A 16861-nucleotide genomic window follows, 5' to 3' on the forward strand; every position below is an offset into this window, starting at 1 on the left:
ATTTATCTCATGACCACACTTAAATGCTGGAGAAATGTTTTCCTTCAGTATGGATTTCAGTGTGCCCAGCTAAAATGGGGAATCTGTGACCAAGGTGAGAAGCAGCTGGTGTTCAGGTGGTAACCGGCATTGTCTGGTTTATGTAATCATGGGGTTATAGTCTGCAGGGCTCTCAAGGTAGCACTGGGGTCAGAGGGTCTGATCTGGGAAGTGAGCCATGTGAGGAGCCCTGCTTCCAGGGTATGAACATCCTGCTTTAGAACAACAGCCTTGCTGATTTTCCAAACAGCCCGTTCTTAAGTAGAGAGCTGCCTGTGAATAAGGTGCAGTGGCCGCTTCCGTCCACCTCTGTGACTCACACCCAGGCTGGGCCGGGAGCCGCTGCGCGCACAGCACCTCTGTCCCCAGCCACCAGAGCCCGTCCGCACGTTAATGGAAACCACTGGCTGGAGGGTGCACGTTAATGAGGCACATTTGCTCTTAGCCATCGTCACACAGTTAATTAACTAGTTAGTTGCAACTGTGGTAAAACCCTGATGCTGGGAAGATTGAAGGCAAGAGAAGGGGACAGCAGAGGATGAGATGGTTGGATGGCATCATTGACTCAATGGACATGAATTTGAGCAAGCTCCGGGAGACAGTGAGGGACAGGGAAGCCTGGTGTGCTGCAGTCCACGGGGTCACAAAGAGTCGGACGTGACTTAGCGAGTGAGCAACAATGACGACGAATGATATAAGCTTGTATTCCAGAGAGATCGATCTGGAGAAGAGCCAAGTGCCTGGTAGTTCAGGCAGGAGCGGGGCAGGGGTTCCAGAGAGATCGATCTGGAGAAGAGCCAAGTGCCTGGTAGTTCAGGCAGGAGCGGGGCGGGGGTTAGGGGGTTGTGAAGGGTCTCTTGGGGCCCAAGAAAGTGACCAGGGGCTTTGAAGGGAGGACGACGGTCAGCCTCAGTCCAGAAGCAGGAATTCCAGCCTCCCTGCAGCTGGCTGGGAGCTCGAGTGAGACGGGGACACAGGCCTGGACAGCTTATGATACAAAACATTTTTTGAATTAAGTTCCCTCATTTATCATTCTGATTAACACAGAACATTTATAAACCACAGCCTCTGGAAAAGTGGCACAAAATGCATTACACAGTGTTCTCCTCGGCCTCTTCCTGATGAAATATACGAGGAGCCCGAGATCAAAGGCACAGATGTCGGGCGCCGTCTCATCTCAGGGCCTGATGCGGCAGGGGGTGGCCTGGGGCAGCCCGCGCCCTCCCATGCCTCTCGTGCCTGGTGTGGGCTTGCTTCTTCCTGTGCGCATCTGGTCCTCGGGTCTGTTCCTCTCCTGGCTCCTTGGCTGGCTCCGAGGCCCGTCTTTGTTCTTCAGAAGGGCTCGGTCCATCTGTCACCAGAAGCCTCACGTCATTATCTGACTTACACCAGCGTCGCCGATGTCCTGGGTCGGGAGTTACAGGACCATCTTGATTAGACAGCAGATTTGATGGTGAACCGGGGGACAGGCCAAGGTGTGTCCCTAAGGCGCCTGTTGCCTCCGTTTGGGTGACTTACGTGTGGACTGGCCTGGAGCTGCCAGCACAGGCCGTCTGCCTCTAGCTTCCAAAACGTGAAGTGGGGGTGTTAGTCACTAAGTCTTGCAACCCTTTGGACTGTAGCCAGGTTCCTCTGTCCATGGACTTCTCTAGGCAAGAATACTGGAGTGGGTAGCCATTTCCTTCTCTGGGGGATCTTCGTGATTCAAGGATCGAACCTGCATCTCCTGCATTGGCAGGTAGATAGATTCTTTACCATCCAAGCCACAGGGAAGCTCACTTTCTGGACACTGCGTGTCCGCTTTCCTTGAGGACATGGGCTGAGCTAGTGACAGAATCCCTACCGAAGAGCTCGAGAGAGGTCACGGCTGGAGAGACCAGACCCCCACACTGCAGGTGCGAACACTTCCTGCCTCTCCCCTGCGCCCCTTCTGTCCATCTGTCCGTCATCTTGATTCTCTCATTTCTAGAACCTTATTTCTAGACTCTCCCTCGGAAATGGGCAAGGAAGGGAAGCCATATGAGTGAAGCTGATCCCGTTGAGCACAATTAGCCCCCAATATCACACACCCTTCCCTCGGGAGCTGAGAAAGGAAGGCTTTATGGGTTTAAAAGGCCCTCCAGACTCGGCAGTTTTCCAGGACATGTATTCTGAGTCGGTCGGAGGACGGAGGGTGGGGAGAGTGACTTTGCAGAATGGCTGACGTTGTGCTTCTCAGCAAGGTGGCTGCAGCCGGGCGCCTCTGATGAAGGCTGCGCTGTGGACGCCAGACAGGGTGATGCAAAGAAACAGCGCTCCCTCCGTCCCGGCCGCGCCCCAGCCCGCCGGCCCTCGACTCCTCGGGCAGCACCCCTCCCCGGGACCGCAGGCCTGAGGGTGCCAGCTGTGGGAGAAGCGTTGGTGCTTCTAACCTGAGCGGCAGCTGGCGCCGGGGGCAGGCCTGTGGGTTCTCCCTTTCCCGGGAGGAAGTGACAGGTGAATGCTGGCACTTTCACAGGGCCTATTTTCCCCGTGGGAAATTTTTTAAATACCCATTAAGGCTGGTTTGTATATGCAACACAGGGCGTAAGGCAGCCCTCAAATGAGTATCATTATCTTCATCTGTGAACTGAGAGCCCTCTGGGGATGGCCAGCCGGCCAGGTCCTCCAGCCTCGGGCGTGGGCAGAGCCCAGCCCTCCTCTCCCTGCTCGGCCTCTCCGGGCAAAACCTCACCGAGCAGAGGTTCTAAGATGTGTTCAGAGTCCCTGTGAAACCTTGAGAAGGGAAGGAAGGAACTCGGGGGTGAAGCCGCCCGTAGGATGCCTAGGATTCTGAGGTTATAACGTGAGGGAGGCGGCCACATGCAGATGTGGGTAGTTGTTCCTTAGAGACAGCCCAAAATATTGACGAAAACAGCCTTGTTTTTTGGTAATTAAAAAAATTTTCAAGTCAGCCAGACCGTCACACGCTCCCTTCAGTGGCCACAGAGGTTGTTGAGAACAGGCTCATGAACTGATATCTCCCAGAGCAGAGTGTGTAGCCTCCCGGGAGCGCCAAGTCACCCCGTCCCGGGACGGCAGCAGGAGAGACAAGACATCACCCGTCCTGCTTGCCCCTGACTCTCGAAAACTTGGTGAAACAGGGAGAAGCTGGAGAGCCGCTTGTCCAGTCTCCGGACGGCCCCTCTTCACTGCGGCCTGGCTTCGTGAGACAATGAAAAACCCCGCTCCCTTGTAAGAGAGTTTCCAGTGTGCTCTGCCTTCGGAGGGAACCGCATCGTCTGGTTGTGAGGTCGCTGTCCCACCTCCAGGCAGGAAGTAACAGTCCGTCCAGGAACTGGAAGTTCCATAGAGAAAACTCAGGCCGATCTTGCTGTTCAAGAAAGGTGGCTTCTTCTTCCCTGAAATTTTAGATGAATTGAACTGTCCAGTCAATGAAATCTTGGGGCTGCAGTCTTCAGACCTAACAGAGCCGACTCAAGAAATACCTGAGTGCTTGAGGCCCATGAGCTGGCTTTTTCTTGGTAATGACTTTGCGGTTCAGGTGTGTCTTTAAACTGCTGATCCTCAGCTGTGTTCCCTGAATTAAAATTTGGCAAAGATTTGAAACTAAGTTCAGAGTCCACATCAAGAAAAAGTTCTCTAAAAATACGCTCAATGACAGTCATGACAATACATCCGCTTGTTGTTGCTCAGTCGGTCAGTACATCGGCAGCGTGAGTACTGAGTGGATGTGGACGGAAGCCCCTGAGACCTGATGTGGGGCAGAAAGCCTGGCGTCGGGCAGTGGCGTGAGGCAAGTGTCCAAGGGCCAGCTCAAGGGCGGTGTCCAGCCCCTGAGTCATGGGCCAGCTTGTCGGGCTGCCCTCGGAAGGTCTGAAAGCCCCCCCGGTGACTCTGCCCTCGTGATGCTTTGGAGGAGGAGCAGGAGAAAGGATGTTAATTGGAAGGACTGAAGCTGATGCTCCAATATCGTGACCACCTGATGCAAAGAGCTGACTCATTGGAAAAGGCCCTGATGCTGGGAAAGACTGAGGCAGAAGGAAAAGGTGGTGACAGAGGGCGAGATGGTCAGATGGCATCACCGACTCAATGGACATGAGTATGGGCAGGCTCTGGGAGACATTGGGGGTCAGGGAAGCCTGGCGTGCCGCAGCCCATGGGCTCACAAAGAGTCAGACATGACTGAGCGACTGGACAACGAGGAGAAAGGAGCGTGTGCTTGAACTCAGCGTCTCTAGGAAGGTGTTCTCTGAGTCCTGGCCCCCTGTGGCTTTTAAATCTAAATGGATTAAAATAAACAAAAACTCAGGTCCTCAGTAGAAGTCACCGCATTTCAAGCGCTCCGCACATAGCTGGCAGTTAGTTCAGTGGGCGCTGCGCTGGGTGCCCTGGGCTGATGGACAAACCCGTCTTCTTGTCCATCATGAGAAAGTCTCCTGGGGTGAGGGGTGTGCTTCCTGTAGAAATGTCTCTGTGTACAGAACATGCTGTCTTCTGAGCACCAATTAGATTCTTTGTGAAATGGCATCACTTTGGCTGTCGAATGCCGTGGGCTTGATCAAGAATAACAGAAAAATCGCCTTCCGGAACGAACGGAATGTTCAAATTGCATGTGTCGCTGAGGCTGAATAAAATCCAAGCCTGATTTAACTTCTCCGGAGTAGCTGATGGTGAGGATGAGGGCCCCACCAGCTCTGAAACGCGGCTTTGTGGGAACCGCATCGGCAGGCTTCCCGTCTGCTCCCACAGTGACGACGGGGACAGCCGTCAGATCTCCTCCGACCTCCCTTCCCTGATGTCACGCTGTTCCCTCTCGTGGAGTTTAGGGGTATCTGCCTGCTACTCCAGGAATGGAAAAGGGACTCGGGAGCGATTAAAGATGGGCGGGGTCACTGCCGTGCCTCGCGCCGCGTGTTCACAGGCACCGGTGGCAGTGCGGTTTATGGCAGTGAAACTGGAAATACTCTACCTGAGCAGGAGCTGGGGATTGGCTAGATCAGAAGTGGTTCAGCCTCATGATGAAATACCACGCAGTGTAATGTGATATTGCTTTGTAGTTAACAACATCGAAAAATGTTTGATAGGAACTGATTAAAAAAACTAAAAAAAAAAAAAAGACCAATCTGTTTATATGATTCTTAAGAAAACACGCAAATCCACACACTGTCTTTTTTGAATGAAGCATACCCCAAGTATATAATTTTCCTTTCTATTTTCTAATTTTATTTTAACTAATGATTTTATTTACATAAGTGAACATATAAATAAACAATTGAAAATTAATAACAGTGACTAATAATATTTTACAATAAGCTGCACATTAAGAAAAAAATAAGGTTGTAAGCAGAGAGATTGCCAGACGTCAGGAAGTGAACATGGAACATCGCTTGGAGAGGACGGCCTCTCGGGAGGTGACCGTTGGGAGCACCGAGCAGCGTGGGCGAGGAGGTCGAGGCTGTGGGGCAAGGACACGTCCTGCCTGCCCCCTGTGGACTCCGCAGGCAGGAAAGAGGCAGGAATGCAGTTTCTGCCTCCTCTGCTGTGTTTAATCAGTCGAACAAACACCAGCTGCTTGCGAATCTTCCAGTCTGAAAGGGAGGTCCGAAACCCAGCCTTCTTGCAAGTAACGCTGTGCCTTTTGGAGTCCCTGACAAAAATCCTTGCAGTGTCCCTCCCCGCCCACTGTCCATCTCCACCACATCCTGCGTGTAGGAGCGTCCCACCCCATCTCGAGCGTCGGCCGGGGCTCCTCGTGTGAACATCAACCCGCTTCTGTCTTTGCTAAATGAAACAAGACTCTGAAATCAAATGTGTCTCTGTGTGTCTCTGATTTGGTCTCAGATAGTCCTCTAAACTTGGCCATGAATTTTTTTTTAGGAGACAGCCGTTGAGAACTGGCAAGGGTTCACATAATTAAGATGCTTCTTGGGTTCCTAGTCTGTTTTCCTCTCAGACTGAGGCACTGGAGCTAACCAAATCCTTCATCAGAACAAATATTATTTGGTGCTTTCAAAAATGCTGTAAAAGTTGATCTCATAGAGAATAGACGGGTGCTTGCCAGTGGTTAAGGTCAGGGAGGGTTGGCTCTGGGGGCAGATGGTGCCGGGGCCTCTTTGTGGGGCTAGAGTCCTTCGATGTCGTGAGCGTGAATGTGATCACAGAACTACACACACACGAGTGAGTCCGTGTAAATACTGGTGCAATCCATACAGTAGCATTGTACCAGCACCGGCTCCTGGATTTCGATCCTGTTCCTGCAGTTTTGTAAGGACCCCATCATTGGAGGCAGGCTTCCCAGGTGGCGAGTGGCAAAGAACCCACCACCCAGTGGCGGAGACACAGGAGACGTGGGTTGTGAGACAGACAAATAGTCGATTTTTTTCCTTAGGGAGTCAGGTTGACTTTAGGAAAGGAAAACGAATGCTATATCCTTGGAGAAACACCCATGAGCTCCCGTGCACAGAGTATCAATCCAGAGGTTCAGGAATATGTGGGGGGGTTGTGTTCTTGCCCCCACCGCTTGCTCTGTCCTGTAGGAGGATGAGGGACCCACCAGCCTTGCTGAATGTGTCCTGCTCTAAAATAGAACTAAGGATCTTCTATCTCTGGTGATGGTTAATTTTTTATCTTAATGAAACCCCGGGCTTCTCAGGTGGCCCTAGTGGTAAAGAACCCACCTGTCAATGCAGGAGACGTAAGAGATGCAGGTTCGATCCCTGGGATGGGAAGATCCCCTGGAGGAGGGCATGGCAACCCACTCTAGTATTCTTGCCTGGAGAATCCCACGGACAGAGGAGCCTGGAGGGTATAGTCCGTGGCGTCACAGAGAGTCAGACACAACGGAAGTGACTGAGCACACACGCTCGAAGCCCCATTTTATTCTGATGAATAACATTTACATCTGCAGTTGGACCACTTTGTCAAACTCAGCTTGTCTGGCAGAAAGATTCTTGTGGGTTCTTTGCCCAGCTATGCAAGATGCTGTCATCATTAAATGTGAAGAGGCAGACTCTTTAAAAAAATTCTATAAAAATCTCTAGCAGCAAGGCTAAATAAGCCATAATTTACTTATATTAGGGAATACTTAAATCAAATGAGTTAGGTCTCTCTGTAACGACGCGGACAGGTCTCCAAGATGTATTGTCTGAGGAAAAGAGCAAGCCACCGAGGGAAACATAAAACATAATGACGTCCACGTAAAAACCGGGTAACAAATGAGCCTCAGAGAGAAAACAGTCAAACCGATCTCCTCTCGATAGATACACAAGTAGCTTGCCTCTGGGGAAGTGAGGAGACAGACTAGCTTCGGTGGTAACAGTGAGAGGAGCCTTTAAACACTGTCTACAAGATTTGAGTTATAAAAGTGAACTCATACATTATCTACGTCATCCAAATTGCCACGGATCCCAGCTGAATTTATTTCGCGATAGTTCAGCCGGTTCACGAGCCCATTTGAGGAAGAGCTGTTGTGTCTGGTGATGAAGGGGCTTGTCTGCAGCGTCTCCAGTCCAGCAGCCTGCTGGGAAGGCATCCACACGGGATCGCTGTGCGGCATGGGGTCCTCCAGCCGCCAGCAAAACAGAAGTCTTAATTAAAAGCTATAATATAACCAGCATCTCCTTAGTTTGTAATAGCCTCTATACATCGCCATCGTCTCAGGAAAACCTGACATATAGAAACATTTATTAATTACAGTTTTCAAATTCCAAAAGAATCCTTGATGGTTTAGTTTGAAATTCTGACATTAAAATAAGATGCTTAAAATATGCAAGTATTCAAACCACAAAAGTGAAAGTGTTAGTCGCTCAGTCACGTCCGACTCTACAATCCACGTCCATGGATTGTAGCCCCCAAGGTTCCTCTGCCCATGGGATTCTCCAGGCAAGAATACTGGAGTGGGTGGCCATGCCCTTCTCCAAGGGCTCTTTCCTGACCCAGGGATCAAACCTGGGTCTCCTGCATTACAGGCAGATTCTTTACCGTCTGAGCCACCAGGGAAGCCCTCAAACCACAAAGTCTAAATATTATTCATCAAAAAGATAAGGAATATCCTAATTAGCTTGGAGAAGGAAATGGCAGCCCACAGCAGCATTCTTGTCTGGAAGATTTCATGGACAGTGGAGTCTGGCAGGCTGTAGTCCGGGGGTTGCAAAGAATCAGACACAACTGAGACACACACACACACACACACACACCCTAATTAGTTATCAGTTTCTTCATTTCACCTCAAAGACTGCTTATTGTACACCTACTGTGTGCAAGGGTTTGTGAGCAGACTGGTCCTGGAGCCTGAGAAGGGCCATCAGAGGCTTGCTTGCCCAACACGCAATGTCCAACGTAATGGTTAGAATCATACCCTGGTTACGTAAAATCACCTTCATCTGATGATCTGGTTTTGATAATACTCTCAGATTAACAAAAAGTTTTAAATAGGAATTTTTTGAGTCATAGAGTTTTTGTTTTTTAAAACAAAAAACCTGCTTCCCAAGAAGTGTAAGATCACAAAAACAATGCTAGGCCTTGGAGCAGAGTTTTTGGTGCTGCTTGCGCGGGTGACATTTAGACCCAAGCCTAGCTCACAAGTGTGACTCATGAGAACACATCAGATGGTGAGAGCAGGGACCTTCCTGGTGCTTAGAGGGAGCGGCTTGAAGGAGCCTCGCTGCTCTGGGCGGCTGAGCAAGGCCCACCCCAGGGCTTCACTGAACATCAGTCTTTTCCAGAAGCTCCTACGCCCTGAACTGCAGCCCTCAGTGAGGGCCGCTTCCGTCCTCTGAGAAAGCTGTGGGGCATTCACGCCAGGGTGACCTCCTGCCAAAAGCCTGCCATCATTTCACTCACCAAATTAAAAGGGCTTTTGAAGGGATGTCCATTCGAATATAAACATCTTCATCAGAAAGCATCATTGATTGCCTTCCTCCTGGGGAAGGAAGGCTTCTAACTCCTCTAGAGGTTTCACATTGCACGTTGCCAGATGAGTCCCCATCCCAGAAGCCTGCAATTTAGAACTCATCTAGAATACGCCTTCTGGATGCTTACAGATAATTCAAGAAGATGTCCTGGAAATGCAAGGCACATCAGCCTCAAAATACTGTGCACTGGAGACCCACGGGTTTACTTTGGGTATATTACAATGTGATGGTGATGACTTTGATGGTCCTGGTAGAAATGCTGAGAAATTTTCCAACGATGTTGCTACATTATAAAACTAAGATGGGAAAGCAGGCTAGTAGATGCTTCCAGCAGAACTTGAAATTCTCCTGTGTTATTTTTTCCTAAGAGGTCTAGATTTAGACTTCTAGGTTAGGCTTCGTCAGTGCCTATGAACATCGGTTTAGTCAAAAACGTTTCTTCTCCCCCAAAGGTGTAGACGACAGAGCATCTGAGCGGAGCGTTTCCCATCTTCATTATAATATAATGTCAGGCTTGTGACATATGACAGCGGGTTTCACACTCCACTTAATGAGAGGTTGCCAGTGCCTGGAGAAATAAAAAGCAAGATTTGCACGTATTGCACAAAATGAAGAAAGTGGTGCTAGCCTGGGGGTAGTGCAGCTTTGGTGTGTAGACCAGCCGCGTGTCTGTGGCACCGAGCGTGGCCGGACTTCCCATCACTTCTGTGCGGGTAACTGTGGGGTGTCCCCAGTGAGCAGGGCGGGAAGTGCTCTGTTCAAGACCTGCAGGCTCCTCTCACACGCGTGTGTTGGCGGCTCACTGCATGCGAGATGAGAGATGACTTTAGAGGATGCTGAGACAGGTTTCTGCACACAGACGGCCTTGCCATCCCAGGAGAACCTACTGTGCTTGTCTGTTTTCTCCTCTTGCTTTGGTTTCCAGGAAGCCTGGAGACAAAGTTAATACTTAATTGCCAGCCTTGTTCTGGTCCAGCGGCAAATTCAGCCCTGTGCTTCAGGAAACCCCTTTTATGACTGATGAGCACGTTACGGTTGGAAGTCGTCTTCCCTTGTATCCGTCCCGACATTTCTCAGGCTGCAAAGCCCTTCTCGTTTGTCCCCAAAGTCCCACTCCCCGTCTAGGACGGTGGCTTTATTTCTGCCTCGTGAATAAATGCCGTGACTTTCCAAGGCTGCTGAGCTTGTGTCAAGGCTGGATTCAGACCGAAGGTCTCCAGAACCCTGTAAAGGCTCTTACAGGAGAGATGTCGGTTGTGAGGAAGCTCCTGCATACAGGGGTGGTCGCCAGGCAGGACGCGGTGTTGGTGTCACTTACAGGAGAGATGTCGGTTGTGAGGAAACTCCCGCATACAGGGGTGGTCGCCAGGCAGGACGCGGTGTTGGTGTCACTGTCACTGCCATCGTAGGCACGGTCCTCGGCTGCGCGTGGATTTTAGGGTGTGAGGACTCCTGGTCTCCTCCCGCCGTGTCCAGGAAGGCAGCCCGCCTCCTGCACCTTCCCAGGTGAGAGCCTGGAGGAGGAAGCCCAGGTCTTCCTGAAAAGTGAAGTGAGTCCCCGTGCGCCACGCCAACAGAGATCGATGTGACGGCTGGCTGGCAGGACAGCTGCCTGGGGCCGCCGTGTGCCTGGGCTCGGGGCCCGCGTGGGAGCTGCCAGGCTGGATTTATCTCTTGCCGACGGTTGACACCGTCCTTCTGCGGGGACGACGGGCTGTCCTTCCCCCTGGCCTCCACGCTGCCCTCCACGTGGTGGGACACAGGCTGTACTGTCCGTCCTGGGAACTTTGGATTAGCGCTGATGCCAGCCTGTGCCCGTGATATTCTGTCCAGCGTCCTGGGATGTTGGGAGAACTGGTAAGAGGTGAAGCCCCCGCTTCAGACCACGTTCACAGCTGCCACTGGCCAGGAAAGTAACCGCCCAAGGAAGGTGTTGATTTCTCTGACCCCGAGAGACGTTTCCGAATAAACTAGTGCCCTGCCACAGGCACAGACGCACACATGCGCCTGGAGCGTCTTAGGCACTCGCTCAGTATTTGTGGGGAAACCGTGTAAAACAGGGGCTCCCCGCCTTCATGTCCCTGCCAGCCTCAGGCTCACCCGCAGGGCGTGGTGAAGCCTGTCCCTGGAGTTTAATTCAGCTGGTCTCGGGAGGGGCTCCATGATTTAATTTCTAACAAGCTTCGGGTCATGATGATGCCACATAGAGACCATACTTTAGACAGCACCATCCTAAAGCAGAGATTGGCAGACTTGTTCTGTAAGGGCCAATTAGTGCTTAGCCTTTGTGGGTCATTAGGGTTCTGTCACTCAACTTGGCCATTGTAACTACAGAGAAGATGTCAAGGAATGAGCACAGCTGTGTTCCAGTAAAACTTTATTTATAAAATCAGTGGTGCTCTTGCTTCGAAAAATATGTGTTGCGAATATTTAAAAAAAAATTTTTTTTTTAATGTTAGCAGCCAGAGCCTCATTCTGAGTGAATTTCTGAAAGCTCTCAGATGAGAACCAGTGTTAAAGTCTTGGCGGCTGGTAAAATCTCGAGACTTTGAAGATCACTAGCGTCTGTGTGTGTGTGTGTGTGTGTGTGAGTCCTTCAGTCGTGTCCAGCTCTTTGCGACGCTATGGACTGTAGCCCGCCAGGCTCCTCTGTCCATGGGATTTTCCAGGCAAGAAGACTGGAGTGACTTGCCATTCCCTTCTCCAGGGGATCTTCCCTGACCCAGGGGTCGAACCCAGGTCTCCTGCACTGCAGGCAGATTCTTTACCGTCGGGGATGCATATGGTGCTTGGGAAATGGTGCTGGTTTGGGTGCCTGTCTGGTCTTACATGGATTTCTGGAAACCTTGTCCAAAAGGAGGTGGCCCAAACTCTGCTGACTGAGTGCAGGGTCACTCGGTTCAGCCTCATGAACACACCCTGACTCTGGGCCCGCTCTGCTTCCACCCACGCTGGGCCCCGGGGACACGCACGACCATGTGGTCTGAACTGCTCTGCTCGCCTGGGGCACCTTGATCCCCTTGGAGGCTCTGGCTCCAGATGCGGTGGCTCTGGTGGGAAGCCCGACATGTGCAGGTCACACCTGGAAAGAGAGGAGGTGCAGGTGTCTGGTGCCCGGCCCAGAGCAGGAGCCCCACCGTCATAGGATGCCAGAGGACGGGGCCCAGGCGGGCGGCCTGGACCGTTGCCGTGGGGACGGGAGGGGCAGGCCTGAGCTTGGCTGGTCTTCTCGTGACTGACCGTCTGTGTACCGCTTCTCCCTGCAGGACCCGAGGAGCAAGCACAAGTTCAAGATCCACACGTATGGCAGCCCCACCTTCTGTGATCACTGCGGCTCCCTGCTCTACGGACTCATCCACCAGGGGATGAAATGTGACAGTGAGTATGTTTTCTGTTATTGCAGCATGCCCAGGGCCAGCAGGGCCCTGTGATGCTCAGGAACCTTTCAGAAAATCGGTAGATTTCATTCAGATATGGGCTCAATTACAAAAGTATAGAATCCCCCCACTGGCGAGGTTCTAATTTATTATACGACTTCCCTGCCTAATTATGAACCCAAAAAAGCCCCCGATTTCATGCAGTTGGTGCTGTCCCCAGTTTTCATGGTAGGAATCTCCAATCCCTGTTAAATGCAGGCTGGTCGAACCCCCAAGCAAATGCCACGTGTTGAAAGAAGACATCCCACCCCCAGATTCCACATTTGGTTCAGCTTCAAGATAAGCTGAGCATCCACAGTCATTATCCGCCCGTGTCTCCAATTAGTGGGTGGACTGTGGAAAAATCCAGTGGGCTCTCCTTGGAGCCAAAACCACAGTGAAAATAAGAACAGGAGCTTGGTTTAAGTTCCCTCGTCTTGCATAATTATGGGCAGATCAGATCCTGCCAGGCCAGTGAGAGATGAAATCCCGGAAGACACCCACCCTCTCCCCTTCTCCCTTCTTGTTCGGTGTGTATTAGCACCAACTGCAGGAGGAGAGAAAGACATCTATTTTTTTCATGGAAATTCTTTGCTTCGATTAATCTCATGTAATGAGATCCCCCCAGGCTATTTATTTGTTTCAATAAAATTTTATGTTTAGGGCAGGAGAAGGTAATTAGAGAAGGTAATGACGAGCCTGTTTTTCTAGCAGACAAGGAAGAGTTTGGGTACAATCAGCATGTTGTCACTCGATAATGCTGCTGTTGTGGCCCACAGCCTCATCTGTCCCCACATGGAGCAAAGACACGCGCCTGCATCGTCTTCCCTCGGTATCCGTGGTAATCCTCCGCGGATACGGGGGGTCAACCGTGTAATTCTCGGGAAGGGATCCATGTCTAAGAGGACCTGTGCAGTTGAAACCCATGTCGCTCAGGGTCAGCTGTACATAGAAGGCAGACTGTGTGAACTTTACGGAGGAGGCAGGTAGCTTCTCAGAATGCAGGCTTCACCTTCCTGAGCCCTGGACCCTAATAGCCTCGAGAAACCTCTGTGGTCATCAGGGCTGGTGGTTTCCTGTGCGTCCAGAGATTGTCAGATTCCCAAGAGACTGCTTTCCGGGTTAGCGTGGATTCTAAGTGCGTTTGTAAATACACTTTTGACTGTTGTAAAACTTGGAGCAGAAGTGAATACTCGGCTCTGTTAGGCACTCGACCGTAACAAGTTGAAGGTGACCTGAGACTGATGCCCACTGACTCAGGGGGCAGAACAAGCCACATGTCTCCTGCTGCATCCTCGTCCATGTTGGCCAGGACTGTGACCCGTGCCCTTAAACAGGGGTGCCAGCTGTACCCTTCTGCTCTTCTGGGTGGACCAGGATTGGGGGCGCTGCCAACTGTAACACAGGCCAGGAATGCATGCACCCTCGAGGCTGAGCTGAGTCTCCACCGAGCGTCCCCAGCAGCTCGGCTCACAGTTGTGTTAGGACCAGAGGACGTTACTGGTCACCCAGGAATGTCCTGATAGTAAATAAATGGTATAGATTTGAATTTATTAGCCAAATGTATTCTAATAAAAGGGCTTCCCCGGTGGCTCAGTGATAAAGAATCCATCCGCCTGCCCGTGCAGGAGATGTAAGGTGTGGGTTCAGTCCCTGGGTCGGGAAGACCCCCTGGAGGAGGAAGCAACAGTCCACTCCAGCATTCTTGCCTGGAGGATCCCATGGATGGAGGAGCCTGGCGGGCTGCCTCCTTGGGGTCACAGAGTCAGACACCACTAAAGTGACTTAGCATGCACGCACGCTAATAAAATAACATGCCCCTGGTTTATATGCCAGGATTCTGCTTCAGATTCTGTTTATGGACTGTGCTCCCACTCGAGCAGCATGTTACCTTGTGTCTTTATTCTTTTCCTCAGAGTCCGAGGGGCTCTGGGCTGCTGTCTGTGTCTCTGGGCTGCTGTCTGTGTCTCTGGGCTGCTGCAAGGGGCTCTGGGCTGCTGTGAGGGGCTCTGAGCTGCTGTCTGTGTCTCTGGGCTGCTGTTTGTGTCTCTGGGCTGCTGTCTGTGTCTCTGGGCTGCTGCGAGGGGCTCTGGGCTGCTGTGAGGGCCTCTGGGCTGCTGTCTGTGTCTCTGGGCTGCTGTGAGGGGTTCTGGGCTGCTGTCTGTGTCTCTGGGCTGCTTTGAGGGCCTCTGGGCTGCTGTCTCTGTCTCTGGGCTGCTTTGAGGGGTTCTGGGCTGCTGTGAGGGGCTCTGGGCTGCTGTGAGGGACTCTGGGCTGCTGTCTGTGTCTCTGGGCTGCTGTTTGTGTCTCTGGGCTGCTGTGAGGGGCTCTGAGCTACTGTCTGTGTCTCTGGGCTGCTGTGAGGGGTTCTGGGCTGCTGTCTCTGTCTCTGGGCTGCTGTGAGGGGCTCTGGGCTGCTGTCTGTGTCTCTGGGCTGCTTTGAGGGCCTCTGGGCTGCTGTCTCTGTCTCTGGGCTGCTGTGAGGGGTTCTGGGCTGCTGTGAGGGGCTCTGGGCTGCTGTGAGGGACTCTGGGCTGCTGTCTGTGTCTCTGGGCTGCTGTCTGTGTCTCTGGGCTGCTGTTTGTGTCTCTGGGCTGCTGTCTGTGTCTCTGGGCTGCTGTCTCTGTCTCTGGGCTGCTGTGAGGGGCTCTGGGCTGCTGTGAGGGGCTCTGGGCTGCTGTGAGGGACTCTGGGCTGCTGTCTGTGTCTCTGGGCTGCTGTCTGTGTCTCTGGGCTGCTGTCTGTGCTCCGTGCTGGAGCAGGAGGAGCATGAGCTGGTGGTCGGGGGCCAGACCCCTCCCCTGACTCGCGTGGCAGAGACTCCCTCTCCCCACGCTCCTACACCCTGTAACGTGATGGTGCTGTGGGCATCCCTGCTTGGTGGGGAGTCAGCTGCCCCCTGCAGGCTCACCTCGCAGCGGGCAGAGCAGGAGCAGACGTTTCCCAGGACGCACCAGCTCCAAGTGTTGCAGCTGACACAGGACGCAGCCTGGGTCCTTTCTCCACCGCCTTCCTGGGCCCATGGCTGTCCCAGAGGTGCTGGCCTTTACTCCTTCAAGTTCTGCCCAAGGGAGGTCGCCAGTGCAGGTCACAGCACAGCTTCTTGAGAGCCCTGTGTAACTGAGACCTCTGCTTCACAATGCTTCTTGCTATTTAGCTCATCGTGTTAAAGTTAAATGGGCTTCCCTGGAGGCCCAGCTGGTAAAGAACCCACCTGCCAGTGCAGAAGATGCAAGAGCTGAGGGTTCAGTTCTGGGGTTGGGAAGATCCCCTGGAGGAGGAAATGGCAACCCACTCTAGTATTCTTGCCTGGAGAGTCCCACGGACCGAGGAGTTAAACACTCAAAACTAGAGTACCAAGAAGGCTCCACCTTGAAGTATCAGAAGAGCCTTGTGGTGCCCCTGGGGGATTCTTGAGGGTTCCAGGGGCCACCTGCTCCTTCTGGAAGCCTGAGGTACAGGACCAGTGGAGCAGGAATGCCTACATAGCGTCTTATGTTTGAGCTCCGTGCACAGGACTCTTTTCAGGGTGTCTTTGCTGCTGCTGCTGCTAAGTCGCTTCAGTCATGTCTGACTCTGTGTGACCCCATAGACGGCAGCCCACCAGGCTCCTCCGTCCCTGGGATTCTCCAGGCAAGAACACTGGAGTGGGTCGCCAGCGCCTTCTCCCGGGGTGTCTTTAGTTCTCCGCAATAAGACTGACCTTTAGTCCTCTCCCTGTCTTGCCCATGTAATGTCAGCTGGTGAGGAATGCCTTACCAAGCCAGGCGTATATTTGTTTTACGCAGAATAATATTTAAATATTTGAGGACAGGTTTAAAATATCAATCACAGGTTCTTTTAAAAACAACAACAAACAAAAGCAATGCACGTAAGCCTCCTTGGAGATAAAGAGTTCGCTGAGGAAAAGAACATTTTCTGAATATCATAAACTCAGCCCCACAAATTCTCAGGAAGGCATAAGAAATTCTTTGGCAGAAAGAATCCCGATTAAAATGTGTGTATTGCTTGCCTCCGTGTACATAAAGTATTAATTAGTCCCTGGATTTTGTTTGCTGTTAACATTGTAGGCACGTTCGGGAGACCAGGCGGGGGTGGTCTGCCTCAGTTGCGGCTGGACAGACATGGATGGAGTATTTTAGGGATGTGTCATTCACGGGAGCCTGTGCTGTGAGGGACATCTGCTAGCAGTTCTTTATGTCACCGACGCTCGATAGCAGAGCATCGAGTTAGAGGGTGGCTCAGTTCCGCTTCTGTTCACGCAACCAAAACACAGAGCGGGGGTGGCTCCGGGCCACGCGCAGCCTCACCCTTTGCCTTCTCGACTTGCAGCCTGTGATATGAACGTGCACAAGCAGTGCGTGATCAACGTGCCCAGCCTCTGCGGGATGGACCACACGGAGAAGAGGGGCCGCATCTACCTGAAGGCCGAGGTCACGGATGAGAAGCTGCACGTCACAGGTGAGGCGCTCCCCGCGGTGTGGCTGGGCCGCCCGCAGCCTTCAGACCAGG

At 52.2% G+C, this 16861-nt stretch overlaps 1 protein-coding gene across 3 annotated transcripts in view; it reads left to right on the forward strand.

The window, feature by feature from the left end:
- Positions 1-16861, forward strand: part of PRKCA (protein kinase C alpha) — a 302229-nt gene that overhangs the window by 201115 nt on the left and 84253 nt on the right. For all 3 annotated transcript variants that reach the window (XM_061393059.1, XM_061393060.1, XM_061393061.1), the window contains exons 4-5: positions 12200-12311; positions 16682-16810. In XM_061393059.1, coding sequence (XP_061249043.1) covers positions 12200-12311; positions 16682-16810 — 241 coding nt within the window. The remainder of the gene's footprint in view (positions 1-12199; positions 12312-16681; positions 16811-16861) is intronic.

The sequence above is a fragment of the Bos javanicus genome, chromosome 19, assembly GCF_032452875.1.
Source record: "Bos javanicus breed banteng chromosome 19, ARS-OSU_banteng_1.0, whole genome shotgun sequence".
NCBI lineage: Eukaryota > Metazoa > Chordata > Mammalia > Artiodactyla > Bovidae > Bos > Bos javanicus.